Source organism: Heterocephalus glaber, unplaced genomic scaffold (assembly GCF_053883595.1).
Source record: "Heterocephalus glaber isolate CG9 unplaced genomic scaffold, H.glaber_assembly_v1.0 deba00001600, whole genome shotgun sequence".
Classification (NCBI taxonomy): Eukaryota; Metazoa; Chordata; class Mammalia; order Rodentia; family Bathyergidae; genus Heterocephalus; species Heterocephalus glaber.
Genome location: NW_028258372.1, coordinates 1,942,763 through 1,961,340, shown reverse-complemented (window position 1 = coordinate 1,961,340; position 18,578 = coordinate 1,942,763). Strand labels below are relative to the sequence as shown.

The window sequence follows — 18,578 nt, the reverse complement described above, 5'->3', positions numbered from 1 at the left end:
CTGGGTGTGCTGTGCTGGCTTACTCTTCCCAACTAGACCGGAACACTGGAGGCCTCGTGCTTGTCATTTTCACCCTCTGTGACAGAATGATGCCCAGCACAGAGCAGGGCTGTGAAAGTATTTGCTTTGGTGAGTGTTTTCGTTGTTTAGTAAACGAGGAAGAGAGCAGCATCAGGAGAAGCAGTTTGTTTAAATCTGCCTAGTCTCCTAGGATTATAATTAAATAAAAAACAAGAAGGACTAAGGCAGACTAACAGTATACAAAATTGGATAATTTCATATAACACAGCAGGTTTTTTGGCAAGAATCTCTTAAATCACTTGCCTGCCCGACCATATTTGGTCATTAGCATTACACTGTGTTGTATATAAAAACACTGAGAATTCATCAGAAAGGAAGTGATTTAGGGTTTTCACAAGAAAAGGCTCCAATATACAAAGTGACAGTTTAAAACTCAGTTTTATCCTGTTTCGTGGGGACTGAAGGGCTGACCCAGTGATATCAAAGCTATGTGTTGAATCCTTTCTTTTTACACAGTTTTCTTTTGTCTAATTGAATCTGAGTAAGAATAATTCAGACTAACGAAGGCAAACTCACATGTTATCTAATATGGATGATTATTGTTTTGTTTTTTTGCAATATATGTTCATTTTAATGGTATTCTGATCAGCATTCACCCTGTCCCCAGATATCTTGTTTCTAGATTAAGATTTAAGAAAAAGTTATGAAATAGGAAAATTCCTGTTAATGACTTGCTACACAGCCATTTCTTCTTCAGTATTACTCAATTTATTTTTTTTAGGTAAATGTTGAATATGTCCTTTGTGTTAAAAATTGCATAAATTAGTTACTTCGTTTTTATAAACATGTTTTTTTTGAGAAAGAATACATGTTGGACATTTAACTAATTTCCCAGGACAATGGCTAATTGGTTTTCAGGAGACTAAGAGACATTTTATGTGGTATAGAAGTTCTTTGTAACAGGTTAAATATTTTTCCAGTAAGAATAAAAATGTATTTGTTTAAAATGAAATTAAAGAACCAAAACAAAATAGCATGAGGAAGACTTGGTGCTTTATAGTTTTAAAGCAAATATTAGTGAATTTCAAACATTAGTTAGAAATTGTTAGAACATGTTTGTTGTGCTTGACAATTTTGAACACTTTAATGAAAAGATTACTTCTTGTTGAGATATCAAAACCTAAATTCTGCTCTGAAGCACACTGTTAATCTTTTTCTCTTTTTAGATAATCGTATGGAAGAGGTTCAGTGATTTTAAGAAACTGCACAAAGAGCTATGGCAAATTCACAAACACTTATTCCGTCATTCAGAACTGTTTCCTCCCTTTGCTAAAGGAATAGTGTTTGGTAAGTGATTATTTCAAAAGTGTAATTGAAGAAAGTGATGATTAGCTAATTATGCATGTGAATGTGTGCTGAAGCCTGACCTACTACACTATGAGGTCCAAAGCCTCTTTACTGGTTACAGTAATTCACATTATTCAGTAAACACTTGAAGTTGTGTTTCCTTGTTCTTGGAATGGTTTTGTTCATCCAGAAGACATCACTCTTCCCTTCCACAAAACAGCAACTCCACCTCCAGCCAAACAAATGAAAAACACTTAGAAACCTAGTAAAAGATACTCAGTTATTACTGGCTGGGCTTGATGGCACATGTCTGTAATTCCAGCCCTTAGAAGGCTGAAGCAGGAGAGTTTGAGCCCAGTCTGAGCTACATAGTGAGACCCTGTCTTATAAGAAAAGAAAAAAAATTGAGTTATTCTCACACACTTCTGAATTCTTTGTTTTGAAAAAAGTCTCTACAGGGCCAGGGCGGTTAGCTCAGTGGTTCTGCCGCCTGCCTCGCAAGCGCAAGAACCCGAGTTCGATCCCTGGTACCAAAAAAAAAGGTGAAAAAAGTCTCTACTTGGTATGTTTCTCTAACATTTTTCTCATAATGTGAATTATGAGTTGTGGTTTGAGTTACCTTGTCTCAGTATGGACATTTTGGCATGGTGCTCTGACTATGTTACTAATTCACAGTTGTTATGTTTCTGCCATGTTTTAGACCAGTTAAATGGAAAAATATATTTGATAGGCTTCAGTTATATATGTAATATAGGAAATATTAAATGGAAAAAATGATAATAGCAACAATCAAAAAACAGCGACAAAAATGGTTATGAGTAGTATTTTGGATGATGTCTTAGCAGACTTTAGTGTGGCTTATATGTGTGCACATTAATTAAAAATGTTATATTTACTTTTTAAAAAATTGTCTTTTTTTAACATTTCTCTTTTTGCAGAATACTTTCCTATATGAATAAAGTCCTCTGTTTTTTAATGGTAGTATGTATGGATTTATTATGATTTACTTACCACTCAATCCTTTGGATACCCCTTTAGCTTGGTTTTAATTGGTTAGGCCTATAGGTTTTAGAATCATTGGACCTAGAATCGAATTCTACTTTTGTTACTTATTGTGTGTTTAATCCTCATCAAGGGAATGATCCTTTCTGAGCCTGTGTTTTCCTGTCTTTAAAATGGGTCTACTAATGTGTGGATTCAATAGGTAATGTATGTGAGTATTTAGCAGTGGCTAATACTAAGGATCCAGTAACTGGTCATTGCTTTGTCATTATTACTATTTTTTACTGACTAATGAGTCTGTTGTGTCTTAGATTTAAACTTATATTGCGATACCTCTTCCTGTAATTCCAGTCTCTTCTGTGCGGTGGTTTTCTGTGTCTGGCAAGGGGTGACATTAGAGGGAGGCTGGGAGACCAGAAGAAGAGACTTGGTTTTTGTGTTTGCTTCCCGGCCCTGTCACATGAACCTCACACATGTCTTCAGCCTGACAGCTGCCATTTACTGCAATGGCAGCAGTGATTTCCCTGTGTAGTTTCCCATCCTTCCAGGAGTCTCACTGCGGGACACCCTACCCCATGTTGCCTCCACAGCAGGCCCCAGCCTGGGTGCCCCTCAGAGGCTCCTGGTTCAGCCCCCAAACCCACCTCTAAGCTTCTCATAGATTTTTGGTTAGTTTTTCAGTGCTAGGGATGAACCCAGGGCCTTGAACATGGGATGCAAGTGCTCTACCCCTAAGCTATATCCCAGCCTGTTTCTTACTTTTATTTATTTGTTTTTTAAATTTTATGTTATTGGTACATTTTAGATATACATAGTGTTAACATTCATCATAGGCAATTTGTACTTGTACATGATACATCTTGCTTCTTCTTTTTTTCCCCATTCCTTTCCCCTCCCTTCAACCCTTCTTCCCCTCCTTATTTACAAAGGATTTGTTTCCATGTTTTCCATTGTTCTCTTTTTTTTTCTTGTCACTCCCCTCACTCCTTGTTCCCCTCTCCACTTGAACATTTTTTCCCATTTCCCAATATCTGTTATACATTTTCGTCCTTATTTCCATTTTTGGTTTCTCACACTAGAGAGATAATGCAGTATTTAAACACGTGTGTCCAATTTATTTCACTTAAGAGTATGGTCTCAAAGTCCATCCATTTACATAGAAATGTCTCAAGCTTATCCTGCTTAATGGCAGAGTAGTACTCCATTATATAAAAAAACCACATCATCTTTATCCATTCATCAGTCAGTGGGCATTTGGGCTGTTTCCAAGATTTAGCTATTACAAACTGTGCTGGTATAAACATGGATGTGCATATATCGCTGTGGTATGATGCTTTTAATTCTTCTGGGAAAAATACCCAGAAGGGGAATAGCTGGGTCAAATGGAACCTCAAGTTTTAGTTCTTTGAGGAATCTCCACACTTATTTCCACAGAGGGTGCACCCCAGTATACACTCCCACCAACAGTGTAGAAGGGTTCCCCCACAGCCCTGTCAGCATTTTTACTGGTTGATTTCTTGATAATTGCCATTCTTTCTGGAGTGTGCTAGAATCTCAATGTTGTTTTAATTTGCACCTCTCGAATGACTAGTGATGTTAAACACTTTTTCATAAATTTATTTGCCATTTGTGCATCTTCATCTGAGAAGGGTCTATTTATTTCAGGTGCCCATTTTTGGATTAGGTCTTTAAATTAGGGGGGGGGTCTGATTTTTTTTGAGTTCTTTATATATTCTAGATATTAGTCCTTTGTCTGAAGAACAGTTGGCAAAAATTTTTATCCACACTTTGGGTTATATTTTCATGCTGTTGGTGGTTTTTCTTGCTGTGAAAAAGTTTTTTAATAAAATGAGATCCCAGTTGTTGATTCTTTGTGATTGTTCCTGTGCGACTGTGGTTTTGCTCATAAAGTCTTTGCTGTCTTCAAGAGTTTTACTTAACCTATCTTCCAGCAGATTGTTTCTGTTTTAATATTTAGATATTTGATCCATTTCGATTTTAGTTTAGTGCATGGTGAAAGATATGGGTCTAGTTTTAATCTTCGGCAAGGGGAAGGCCAGTTTTTCCAGCACCATTTATTAAAGAGGCTATCTTTCTTCCAGTGAAGGTGTTTGGCTCCTTTGTCAAAGTTAAGGTAGCTGAGTATGTCTGGAGTTGTTTCTGCATCTTCCAACCTGTTCCCTTTATCTTCAGGTCTGTTTTTCTGCCAGTACCATTCTGTTTTTATCACGGTAGCTTTGTAGTATAATTTCAAGTCAGGAATTGTGATGCTCCCTGCCTTGCCTTTGTTACTCAGAATTGCCTTTTCTAGTCTAGGTCTCTTCTGGTTCCAAATGAATTTTAGGATTGTGTTTTCTAATTCTGTGAGATATGTTATTGGAATTTTGATTGAGACTGCATTAAATTGGTATAACAGTTTTGAAAGTGTGACCATTTTCACTATATTAGTTCTTCCTACTCAAGAACATTTCCATTTTGCTAACTGCAATCCTGTCTTCTGTATCTGATATTCTGTCCTCACATTTGCTCATTCTGCTGCGTATACTTTCAATGGAATTTTAAATCTCCTGGATATCTGTTTGAATCTGTTTCATGGATTGGATTTCTTTCCTATGTTGAGCGTTCATGGTTTCCATCATTTCCCTAAGCTCCTCTACTATTTTTTTTTAAATCTATATCTGCTCTAGATTTACTAACCATGTCTTTCATTATGGTCACCATCTTTGTAGTTATCTGAGAAATTATTTCTGATTTGATTTTTTTTCTAGAACCTCATTCATCTGCTTTACTTCTGCTATTACCATTTAGAGTCCAGGTGGGTGGGTTTTGAATTATTCCACCTCATTGGCCTCTGGGTTCGCCTTTGGTGAGCTGGAAGTCTGGGGTTGCATCTTGCTTAAGTGTCTTCTCATGTTTTTTTTTTTTTTTTAGTTTAATCCCTGAGTTGATGCTTGTAAATTGCTTATGTCAAGTAGCTTTATTGCTAGTATTTAGAACCCTTAGAAAATGACTGCTTCTTAGAGATTTCTTCTAGGTGTAGCTGGATTTTGGGTTTTGAGCCTATTGCAAGATCCTACCTCTTCAATTTATTGGCAATGAGAAATTGCTGCCTATTTGGCCTAGCCCCTGGTTCTTTGGCACTGGCCTATAGTATTGTTCATGATCCTTAGGCAATCTCAGTATTTGGATACCAGGAAGAACAACTGATTAGAAGAATTGTGTCACCTTGGCTAAAGTAGTACAATCAGCAATAATAATAGCAAACACAGCTAGTGGTCACTATTGATTTGCCACCTTCAACTGTGTGAATTATATTTGTGGTTATATAGCAAAATCTCAAACAAACCAGAAAATTGTATACAGTAAGTATGTCCTCAATATGGCAATTTCACCTTCATGGGAGAAAATGTAAAAGGTGTTAGGGAGAAAAACTAGAGAAATAGAAGAGGAAGAGATTAGAAGCAAGGCTTGAGGACAAAGGAAGATTACATGAACTTTGGGACACTGGTGAAGAAGACAGGAGGGAAAGAGAGAAGGAAGATATAAAAACAAACAGAACAGAGCAGCAACAAAAACAAAAAGTGTTCATAGTCAAATAAAGACAAGAATAAAGAAGAAAAGAAAAAACCAAAAAAAAAAAAAAAGAATAGAAAAATGAAAAAGAAAAAAAAAAGAATGTCCTTTTCAGGGAGTGCTTCTGCTGTCACTGGTACACAGAGTGGGCAGACAGAGCCCAGATCCATGTTGATTAATCCCAGCAAGCCAGCTGTAGATTTACGGTGGGTTAGTGGATAATTCCAGCAAGCATAGACCTTTAGTTCCATTGAAGTTCAGGCTGGTTTCTGGCTGTGAGACTGGAGCCCAGTTTGTTCAGTCTGCAATATTCTATGTGCCTCTTGCCAGCTTGAACTTGGCTCCCTGCCCTCTTGCCAAGTTGAAATCAACTCCCTCACCGTGACACTGGGAGCCACTAGATTGAGCAGGCCCATAGCTGCTCTGAATTGTGCTCAGCTGGCCCCTCTCCAAGATGACTGCTGGCTAATCTCCCTCTCCTGGAGGGTGTCTGAACCTGAGTAACTCACCAGCCACTGCAGTCTGTTGCATCCCCTGCCCCATTCCACTGGTGCATTTCTCTGTGGAGACCTCTGGGGTCACCAGTAGTCACTGTGCATCTACAAGTTTGAGCCATCCCACCCATGCAGCGAGTCAGGAGTCAGGGAGAATGCACTATTTGCCACCTCCTTCTTCTGCATTGAGGTCTCTCTTCACTCTCTCTGCAGGCTTCACTTCTTGCTTCAGATCCTTGCTAGGTCTGGGGAACCCACTTTCCTGCCTCTTCTCGTCTTCACATAGCTTTATTCCAGCATCTGGACACCAAAACTCGGAGAGGTTGCTTCTCTCCTGCTCTCCACTCCCTGTTTCTTACTTTTAATAATACCACTATCTTCTCTTTGTTTCACCATAACCAGCAATAGTAGTTGCACCTGCTTTTCTTCTTCTTTTAGGAACAAGCAAAATGAAATGTAATTGGAAGAATATGAAGTACTATATTTAAATTAGGAAATCAGTTATGTAAATACAAAGCCTAGCCTCCTGGTGCCTTATTTTCAGATTAAAACCCAATAATTAGGTATTTAATTGAGAAAAAATAAAAATTAGCCAGTAGTTTGACACAGTTGATTGCTATTGAAGCTCTTACAGTTTGAAGCTTTATATAATTAAAAAAATTTAAAAATTAAGGTCAGACTTATATAACGAGAAAATGTACCATCCTAACCATTTGTAAGTGTGTAGGCCAGCATCATTAAGTACATTCACAACGTTGTGTGTCACAACTGCTGTTCATCTCCAGGACTCGTCATCTTCTAAGAGTGAATCTATCTCTTATGCATAACTCCCCTTCCCAGCACCTCTGGTAAGCACCCTCTGTTTTCTGCCTCTCTTGATTTTGACTACTCTTGGTACTTCAGATATGGGGAAATATACAGTGTTGATTTTTTTTTTTGTACTGGGGATCAAACTCGGGACCTTGCGCCTTTGAGGCAGGTGGCGGAACCACTGAGCTAAACCCCCGGCCCACAGTGTTGATCATTTTGAATGGTTTGCCTCTGGCACAATGTCTTCAAGGTTCATGCATGTTGTAGCATGTGTCAGAGTTTCTTTCCTTTTAAGGCTGAATTATATTGCTGTGTGTATGTGTGTGTGTGTGTGTGTGTGTGTGTGTGTACAGATTGCCTGGATCTTTTGGCTTTTGTGAATAGTGCTGCTATGATTATGGTTGTACAAATATCTGTTTGAGAAGCTGCTTCTTTTCTTTTTGTATGTACCTAGAGGTGGAATTACTAGACTGTATTGTAATTTTATTTTCAATTGTTTGAGGGACTGTGTTTCTGTTTTCCCTACTGACCACCCCATTTTACATTCCCACCAGCTGTATGCAGGATTCCAGTTTTTCCATATCCTTGCCATTACTTGTTACTTTCTAGTACAGATTGAGTATCCAGTATCTGAAATTGCTTGTGACCAGAAGTGTTTTGGATTTTAGAATATTTGTATAGATTTCACCAGCTGCGCATTCCTAAATCCAAAATCTGATATACTCCAAAATCCTGATGTGCCAGTAGTGCTCACAAGTTTTTAGATTGTGGAGCATTTTGGATTTGGGATATCTGATTAGGGATAGGTGCTTTTTGCAATTAACTTTGGGTGTTTTAGTGTTCTTTTTTGCCCTGTTAGTTTCCACATTTTTATATTAAAATTTCTCTATTAAAATAATAGTGGTGGTTTCTGTCCTAACTGGACTTCAAACAATAAGATATATTGTTTGTTTTTTTTTCTATGACTCTACCATAAATATTCTTATGTGGACAGAACATTTCATCTCATTTTGCAATTTCTGCATGTGAAATTGCAAAGTATATGCACATTATTTTAATTTTTATTTATTTATTTATTTTTGGTTTTGGCCAAACTTTTTATTTAGTATTCTATAGTTGTTTAACACACACTTAAGGGGACCAGGGATTTAGCTCAGTGGTTCCAGCGCCTGCCTCGCAGCACAAGGACCTGAGTTCGATCCCCTGTACCAAAAAAAAAAAAAAAAGAAAAGAAAAGAAACACACACTTAAATGGTCTTACTGAGGTAGCGGGGAGAGGAGGTTCTTGCAGATTCCCAAGGAAATGTCAGAAAGGGAAATTATGGCCAGCATTATACATTTGCTTTTGTGGGTTTACTGGGCTAATAGCACTTTCCTTACATAGATATCTGATCTCAGGCTTTTTCATACTGAGAACATGGAAATTTTGGTTGGAAGACACTCTGAAACCCTGAGTGTACCTGACTACCCTCTAATAGCTAGCTTGTCTGTACAGGCAGGATCCATCAGTGTGCATCTAGATGGCTAGATGTTTGTGGAAGATCTTAGAATTGCTTGCCTTATTTACTGGGAAAATTCAGGAAGAGGCCTTTAAGGACTCTTTTACTTGGAAAATTACAACACTAGTACAACAAGTCAAACCTTACACACTTAAACATTTGCTTTTTGAGAGCAAGTCATAAAATCAAACTTAAACATGTTTTACTTTTCTTTCCTCACAAGAACATAAAAATTATGAAGGGGGACTTAACAGGAAATTTTAAAAAAGTAACACAATTTTCCTTTTAGTAGTCCTTGTGTAGTTATGACAGAATAGTTTCCACTTTTTGTTTGTTTCTTTGAATGGGGATTTTGGCCCAAAGTTTTGTTTGTTCCTAGTATCTGCTTCTGCTTCCCCCTGTATCAGATAGGCGTCCTTTATGGCCACCACCTCTTGGTGCTCCGCGCCTTGAACTGCTGTAGGAATCACGTGGAGGAGGGTACCCCCTTTCCGTAGAAGAGGGAAGCCCTCGTTCTTGTCTGCCAACCCAATTGCGACCACTTGAGTAGAGATCACTTTGGCTGCTTGAGTAACTGTCTCGACTTCCACCATATTCATCCCTTGAGCTGCTGTAATTATCATAGAGACTGCTTCCCCCTAAGATGGCGGGGGCCCTCGTGTAGGTGGAGCACCATGTGAGTTACTGTAACTCTCATAGGAATCTCTATGTAGATCTCTATATAGGAACCTCCACTCGGGTGGTCTGAATAGTCACGATCCCGACCATAGCCATCTCTGTCACTATAGCCTCTTGATGGATAGTCATCATGTGAACTGGAATGACCATAATCATGCTAAGTATAATCTCTTGGTGGGGGGCATAATCTCTTGTATCACGAGAACTTGGGTGATCTCTGCTTGAATAGCTGTCTTTAGTGGAATATCCACCGTCTCTTGGAGACAAATAAACATCTCTAGGAGAAGGCAAGGGCTCCCTTCGAGGTGGGCCTCCGAAACTATCTCTTCCATGTGATACAGGGGCTCTTCCTCCCATTCCATTGCTGCTGTGAACTTGTCCTGAAGGGGCTGATCTTTTAGGAGGAGGACCCCCCACTTCTGGGTGGTGCTCCTCTTTTCACTGGAAGGGGTCCTCTGGAAGAACTCATGTTAAAATTCATGGAACCACATCATCCATGTGCCCTCCATGTGAGGGAGGTCCCCTAGTTCCTCCACTTCCTCCTCTGCCTCCTCTAAGACCTCTGGGAGGGCTGGGCCTCTGCTTCTTGGAGGTGGAGGCGGCCCACGTCTGCCACTTTCAAATGATGCTTTGGTTGCTTGTTCTACCTTGATGGCTTTTCCATCGAAGGACTTTCCATTCATGTCCCAAGTTGCATCCTTAGTATCTGCTGGGGTTTCAAATGTAACAAAAGCAAATCCTCTTGATTTATTGGTTTCTCGGTCTTTCATCAAGAGCACTTCCATGATTCATTCATATTTTCCAAATACTGCTTCAAGGGCTTTCTCATTTATTTCTTTATTAAGCCCACCAATAAAGAGCTTTTCTTGGCGATCTGCTTCAACTATTTTTTTTCCTGGTGAGTCATGCAGCCCTGGACAAGTGAAGTTCCCAGGTCAGGGCACAGAAGTGAGGAGCCGCTAGTAGTACTGTGCAACCTGTGCACATTATTTTTAAAGTAGACAGTTTTTTTAGATTATAAAAGTGGCAAATTAAATAAATGATACAGAAAAATATTTAAAAAATGAATGAGAATTCAACCTTAATACCGCCTCCTAGATAGTATACTATTTTAACTTATTATTCTACAGTTTGAGCATGTATGGCACTTTTCTTCATATGAGTACATGTATGCCTCCTTCCCTATGTAAGCCTCAAAAATGGAATCTTTCTATGTATGATTTTGTAACCTCTTTTATGATGGCCTTTTCATGTCAATAAAAGGCTTTACATTGTTAATTTTAAAAGACTGACAGGATTCCAATTTTTGCACTGCAATTTATTAACCGGTCTTTTAATGATATATTATTTTTAGTTTTAGAGTCAGTACTACAATTAAGATTCTTTATACATTACTGTGTGATATGTTACTTAATTAGAATGAGTTCCTGGATCAGAGTTGTGCATTCAAAGGGTATGCATGTTTTTATGGTTTTTAATCCATATTATTGTTTTTAAATATTGTAACACCAGTATCCTCTTAACATTAGAATAACTAATAGTTAAAGTAATGCAGGCATATTACTAAGAAAAATAAAAACCAAAAACCAAAGCAAACCTAGTGTAAAATATACAATAAAAACAAGTTTCCTGCTTTGCCTAGCCTCCCACTCAGTTTTACTTGTAGAAATAACTGAATTTTAATCCTTTCTGGTTTTTGTTTTTCAACTGCTTATTTCCATGTCTATAAAGATAAGTTAATATTATTTTTTCTTGATTTAATGGCTTTCAGTGTATCTGTTTATTTGGTACTCTGATAGATAAGGATTTGCTTTCTTACCTTGTTCTTCTGTATTTATTACATAATATTTTTAGTTTCTGTGTTGACTACATCTTTATTTTGTTCCATAGTGGAAGATAATATTATTTGTTTTTGTAAGAAGATTTTAATGGTATTTTTTGTCCTTCCTTCAAACTGTTCAGTCCCCTTTTAGTGCATAACTTTTGAAATCTATACTCATTTTAATGTTTATCAATCTGTTCAGTAATCATAATTAAAACTAATTGATAGGGGGTTCTGAAAGCTGGAATTTAATAAACATCATTTATATTATTATGATTATGCAAATATTATTCATTGTAGAGTTGGATGGTGTATCATAATTACATATTGTTCCCTAGGGTTTAATTGTGACAACTACTGTGCCAAAATAAGAAAAATGTTGAAATGCAGTGTTTTTTTCCTTATACTACATCATTAAATCAAATCATCTTACTGGGTTGATTTAATGAATTTTAGTTTCCTGAATGTTGGGGCTGTGGCTTTGTGGTAGCCAGCCTCCAGGAGGGTATCTGTGACTCTTGTCTTCTGTATCTGCGTCTTTTTGTCTTCCTGTCCCAGATGGAACCCGGTGGTCAGTGTGACCCACAGAACTATGGCAAAAGCCTCGGTCTGTTGTTCTGGAGATTTGCCCCCAGGCCGGTGGCTTCTGTTGAGGGTGTTTTTTCTTTCTCTCACCTTGCCTTGAGGGAGACGGCTTCCTGTTGTAGAGGCACTGGCACCCTGGGAAAAGGCCCTCATGGTGACAGAACAGGGGTCTCCAGCCAGCAGCCACTGCACGTACATCCTGCTGCGTCCAGGCGGCCCTGGCTGACAGACTGCAACCTCCTGAGGAGCCCTGAGGCAGAGCCACCGGCTAAGGCATCAATGGCTTCCTAACCCTCGAGTAAAACTTACCATAGGTTACTAAGCTTTGGGAGGTAGTTACACAGCAATAACTACTTAATAGGTTTTTTAAAAAAACCTGGAATGGGGTGCTTGCTTAACAAACCTGCAGATGTGGGAGTGGTTTTGGACGGAGCTGTGGGCTCAGTGGAGCGTTAGTGACTGCCCCAAGTGTGAAGTGAGGAGGGATTAGGAGAAGCCACACGGATTTGGTAAGACTCCGAGCGAGGATCTTAAGGAAAGTTAGGTGGATGGTACCGGAAACGGGGGCGGGGGGACTGTCCTTGTGTAGATGCAGCAAGTTTAGCAACACTGTTGCTATAGTTCTGTGCAAAGCAGGAAACGTACCAGATCATTTGGGTAATCTAGCTAAGAAGATTTCCAACTATTGTTCTTAAAACATGATGTGATTTCTTCTTGCTGCTTATAGTAAAATATAAGAGGAGAGAGAGAAACTAGAGGTGGATTATTAAACAAAAATATCTAGGACTTGTTTTGAAAATGCTATCTTGCCTGGTACCAAACAGCAGTAGAAAGCGAAAATGATTTCTGAGCAAATGGAAATCTGTGACACCGCCAGACAAATGTACTTTAGCAACAAAGCCCACTGTGAACAAAAATCTTTTTTTAGACCTCAGAAAAATTCAGTTAGGCAAAATATGCTCTAAGGAGATGAAGGTTGTGTCTTATAGATCCTCCCAATAACAGAGCATCCCTGCCCTCTTTTTTGAAAAGGAGGTGTGGCTCAGAAGGCAGAATCAGTCGTCCAGAAGGCAGAGCTGGAGCCTTGCAGAGTTATTCTCAGGCTTAATCAAAGAGCTTGCAGAATTCCTATATCCTTGTGTCTCCTGTGTCCCCCCTTTTTGCACAGGAAGCTCTGTATCAGTTTTCCCTTGCCTGTCCCAGCATACTGAGTGCAGAGAGGGTAGACAATTCTTTTCCAGTTTTATAGGCAGGAAGAATTAGACTTGGGAGCTGTCTTTAAAGAACTACACCTGAGCAGCCTCGTTCATCTCTGGACCTGACACACATGATGAGATTCTGGACTTTGAGCTCTTGCTGTAATGAGGTGAGACTTTTAGGTACTGTAGGAGGAGTGAGGTTAGAGATGAAACCAACTATGAATTTATTGTGTTTTAGTACCAAATCTGCCTTCCATTTCTTGATCTTCATTTTAGGTTCTCTGATGCTTCCTTGTGGTCAGTTTCAGGTTATGAATTCCTCTTGGTAGGTTCTACGTAGGGGTCCTCACATTATCATGGCTAAAAGCACATGGTGTCCTCTGCCCCTTGGCAGTGATAAATTTGTGTCACTGGTTAAGGTACTGTCCAGCTTTTCCACTGTGTATTAGTTTCCTTTGGCTACTGTAACAAATTACCACAACCTTGGTGGCTTAAAACAAAAATGGTAAGAAACTCAATTTCCTTACCTTTCTGGAGGCCAGAAGTCAGAAATCAGCCTCACCGGGCTGACGTCCGGCTGTTGGCAGAGCCGTGCCCTTTTTGAGGCATGGGGGAGAATCTTGCATCTCAAATTCTGGTGGCTTCCCTCAATTCTTGGCTTGTGGTAGCATCACTCCAGCCTTCAAGGCTCTCCTCTTCAGATATCCTCTGCTCTGTCTGCATGTTGCTCTCCCTATGTAGTAGGATGTGTGTGATGGCATTCAGTGCCTGCCATGGTCATCCAGGATAACCCCCCATCCAAACTCCATCATATCTTCAAAGACTCTTGTTCCAGATAAACAAGTTCCAGGGATTGGAATCTGATAGCTTTGGTGAGGCATTTTTCAGACTACCACATTCTCTTACTGTATGAATATGTGTGTATGTGTGTGTGTGTGTGTGTGTGTGTGTGTGGTGTGTGTGTGGACATATGCACGTGCGTGTTTACCTTTCTTGTAGCTAGCTGGTAAGTAACCTCTGGGGAGAAACTTGCAAGACAGGAAAATGCCTTGCTTTTCTACAAAATTCCCCCACATTTAGAGTCTGTTGACAATACTTCTATGAAACAGTGTGTACGTGAGGGTTGCAGTAGTGATTTTCCAGTTCCCAGCCCCCTTCCAGACTTATCATGAACCCTGCTTCTCCCTTTATCTCTGTCTGTGTAGCTCTGACCTTTATGTCTGTGTATCTGTCTGATCATCTAGGGTCGGCGTGTATCGGTGCATATGTGCATTTGCATCTGTTTGTCAGCATCCTTGAATCTGTCCATCTGCCCCTTAATGATTGGAACTCATAAGCCCATTTTTTTTCACTAGTTTAGAATTCATTCATTTTGATGCTCAATTTGTCCCATCTCTGACTTACTTTTTAAAGCTGGCGTCTGTCTCCTTGTAACTTGAGCCTATATTTTTTCTTTTTTGTTTTAGTACTTTCTGTTTTTAGATATAACAAAATGTTCAGTGCTCATCTTGAATTTGTTCTCCTGCCCCCTCACAATCTTCTATTTCTTTAAGGAGCCCACTGGCTTTTTGTGGGGAGTGAGGTTAGAGACAGTAGCTGTTACCGATTTACTTTTTTAGAGCCAGATCTTCCCTCTATTGCTTGCTGGCCCTCCTCTCCCAGCTGGCAAGAGTGAGATTAGTGAGTAGAGGGAGATGGAGGTGCAGTGAGGAAGTCGGGTTTGGACGGCTGCCCTTGGGGTGTGGGGGATGCTGGTGGTGCTCATCTCTATCAAGCTTTGGGGTTCATGCCTGTGGCTCGCTGTCTTCCAGCCTGGGCCTGCAGGCACCACAGCAGAGTTGCTGCTTGCCAGTCTCAGTCTGGGGTTCCTGTCCCCGGACTTCAGCCTTCTGTAGAACAGCTGTGGCTGGGGTACCCAGCCAACTTCTCTCATCCTGCGGGCTGCAGCCACCCCATCTCCAATGAGAGCTGCGTTCTAGCCTTGGGGAGGAGGCGCTTCCTCCATGCACTTTCCTGCTTCCTCCACACCCCAGGCTCCTTAGGTTCTTTTTGTTCCCGCTTAACAGTTAATCCTGTGTAATAGTTAATACCTCTTCACAAGTTGTTCCCTATTCATACTGCTGTGTGGATCCTACTTTCTGGCTGATGCTGTACTACTTATCAGAACACACTCTATGAGCTGTACTGTACTAGCTCCTCTCCTCAGGAATAGGGGTTTATGATTCGTTCTTTTGTGCGCTGTTAACCTTTGATTCCTTGCTTTTGGCCTTTGTGCTCAGAGTTGAGGTGCTTCGGAGGCCTGTTCCCTTCTGTTCACAGTTACTGTCCTTTGTGTTTTTCTGTGTCGTTCCTCCTTAGAGTTGTAGTTACTCTTTGCTAGGGCAGCTACTGACCACCTTTGTGACACTGCTCTGTCCAGCAAGCATGGTTACATGCCAAAAACCTGTCATTAAATGTGTCACCTTTGATGAGTTTAAGTCTAGCTGTTAAATATATAGAATTTGTATAAGGCATTTAATTCAAGAAATGTTTAAAAATCTGGCACTGGGGATTTGATGACTTAAACAGCCCATGTTCTTCAGGAAACTTTGAGTTTGTAGTTGAAGAAGTGAGCGTCAGGGTCCAGCGTTGACAAAGGGATATGCTCTAGGATGTGGTGCCCTCACTGTCAAGTTTTTGTTATTGTTGTTTCAGTGCTGGAATTAAACCCAGAACCTCATGCATGCTATGCAGGAACTTACCACTCAGCTGCACCCCGGCTCCACTGTCAGGTTTTTTAAGACTTGTGGCATTCCTAATTATGCAGGGGTAGATAATTTCGAGAAGTCACCAGTTTGAGGGGTTAAAATCATGCCTGTGAATCTACACTCTAAAACAGTGTTAAAAAAAAAAAGAGAATCCTCCCCCATGCTATATTTAAGTTTTTCTCTGCCTTCCTCTCTGGTTCTTTGACAAGCTGTGAGAGTTAGACACTGCTTCAGTCCGTGTATCTTCAGCATGTAAAACCATACCTGACACGTAATGCTTAAAATGTAAGTTGAGCAGGCCAGGTGCGGCAGTGCGCGCTTGTAATCCCAGCACTCTGGGAGACTGAGGCAGAAGAATTGCAAGTTTGAGTCTAGCCGTGGTAACTTAGGGACTTAGCAAGACTGTCTCAAAAAGTTTTTAAAAAGAGGGATGATGCTGGGATGTAGATCAGTGCAGAGGCCCTGGGTTCAATCTCTAGGACTAGGAAAAAAACCAAAAGATAAAAACAACAAAATGAATGAATGAGTTAAGATTTAAGTGATGGAGTAATTATAGATGATCATATCACTGAAAGATAATTCTAAGGTCAACATTAAAATGATTATACCTAGTATGGGGAAATAGATATACTACAAGAAGAGAGAGATCTTCAACAACAAAAAGAGACAGAAGAAGTGAAGAGTCATTTGAAATATTTGTTTTCCTAGCAATTCTGTTTTTAGTGAATTTTTTTATATAGTACATCTTATGTTTATATAGGAGAAATATATCAATGAATATTAGATATTTTAGTCCCAGAAATCCTTTTTTTTCTTAAAATTATTGAAGACTTCAGAGAACTTGTGCTTATGGGGGTTATAGCTATTAATAACTACCATACTAGAAATTTAAAAAGTTATTATATTACATTGAAAATAAGAAATATACTGTTATCATAAAATAACATTTTTACAAAAAATGACTTCTAAATCAAAAAGGAAATAGAAGAGTAGTGCTCCTGTATATATTAATGGCTGACTTAGAACAAGATAGTGGTGTGCACTGGAGCCCAGCTCCTTGGGCAGCTGCAGGAATACAGCTTGGGCCGGGGAGTTTGGGGCCAGCCCTCAAGCATCAGTCACCTGAAAAAGGGTGGTTCCCTGAGTTATGCAGATGTTGTCTCAAAAATGTTTGTACTGTGACAGATCTGGAACGGAAAAAGTAAAGTATTGGAAACTATCAAGCTCCTAAGTAGCTGTACGGCTGAATTTTATTGCTGACAATAAATCCTTGGTTTTTTTCCTTGAAGTATTAAGCTCACTTTTTTTTTTTTTTTAGAAAATAACTGCCAAATATTCAGATATGAATAAGGATAGTTTGTTTTATATAATTTCAAAAAGAAGTGTTCTCAGGGGTTGATATTAATGCATTTAGTACTTTTTACTGCTTCATCAAGGACATATTTTTTGTTGTTTTTTTTTTGAGACAGGGTTTCGCTATGTAGTTCAGGCTGACCTTGAACTCACTATGTAGCTCAGGCTGGCCTCGAACTTTTGGTGATCCTCCTGCCTCAGCCTCCTGAGTGCTTGGATTACAGCATCAAGGACATTCTTAAGTGAATCAGGTATTAATTTTTTTTATATGAATGATTGTTAGTAAAAGATTTAATGATTACTAGCAAGTATAGTTTGGTGCTATTACTCTGATTCCTGCTAAGAGGTTAGCAGTTTTGCTGCCATTGTTTTTACACCATCAGTGGAGATGTCACTGCACTAAAAAATGCAGCTGCTGCCTTAGTATTATTATGAGAATGGTTTTGACCTTTGTCTTTGTCACTTTCCTCATAGCTGGGACAAAATACCCAACATCCACAATTTACAAGGAGGAGAGATATATTTTGGCTCACGGTTCAGAAGTTTCAGTCCTTGTAGAGTTGGTGGCCTGGTGGAAAGGCCCAAGTGAAGAAATGGGGTGCATGTCATGGAGGGCAAGAAGCAGAGAGCAAAGTGAGGAACCTAGGAGGGAGATGAACCCTTCCAGGTCCCTGGGGACCTGGCCAGGCTCCACTTCTTAACAGCAAGCCAGCTGTGGCACCGAATGATCCAGTCCCCTCCCAGAGCCCTGCCTCTGAGCTCGTGAGTCTTTTGGGGGACATCTAGATCTGAACCATGACAACTTTATTAATTTCTTGAAAGGACCCCTGGGGACACCCGATAATCTCTGGGCCACACTTTGAGAATGCACATACACGTATACACACACGCCACACACCTCATATGTGCATGCACATACACATGGGTGTTTCATCAGTAGAAGAAGTCTCAATCTGAATTTTTTTGATATGTGGCTATATAGATGTGCCACAATTTAGCCATTAATAGAATTCTCCAGCTATTTGAGATAACACTGGAAAGATGACCAAGATATTTTTTTAAGTTAAAGAAAACAAATGTTGTACAGCACAATGTTTAGTAAGATCCCATTTATGTGTAAGTAAACAAACATGTTTGTGCAAAGACACACCTGCACACATTTGTATAGAGTATGTAACTTGGGGGAGTAGGAGGAGTGATATTTTAAATGTTTGCCTTGTACTTTCTAAACTGAAATGATGTAATGTGTATGGTTAACGTTAATATTGGAAGATACCCAGGCTGGGGATTTAGCTCAGTGGTTCCACCGCCTCGAAAGCGCAAGGTCCCGAGTTCGATCCTGGTACCAAAGGAAAAAAAAAAAGTGGTCAATATTAGAAGATACCCAGCTTGGCTTCTTAAACAATAAGCTTGTCACTGGGTGAAAGGGCGTGGCTTCTGAATTGGTG

The 18,578-nt window shown here is 39.7% G+C and overlaps 1 protein-coding gene and 1 pseudogene across 11 annotated transcripts in view; one reads left to right on the top strand and one right to left on the bottom strand.

Annotated features, from left to right (window-relative positions):
• Rps6kc1 (ribosomal protein S6 kinase C1) overlaps positions 1-18,578 on the top strand; it is a 176,162-nt gene that overhangs the window by 25,674 nt on the left and 131,910 nt on the right. For 9 of the 11 annotated variants that reach the window (XR_015444471.1, XR_015444473.1, XR_015444469.1 and 6 more), the window contains exon 3: positions 1,248-1,368. Coding sequence is in view for 5 of the 11 variants with exons in the window: in XM_004853554.4 (XP_004853611.1) it covers positions 1,248-1,368 (121 nt within the window). In the remaining 6 variants the exon portion in view is untranslated. Of the gene's footprint in view, positions 1-1,247; positions 1,369-17,246; positions 17,382-18,578 lie in introns of those variants that run through there. The other 2 variants (XR_015444474.1, XR_015444472.1) reach the window with 2 other exon arrangements.
• LOC110350934 (RNA-binding motif protein, X chromosome-like) lies at positions 8,999-12,029 on the bottom strand (annotated as a pseudogene).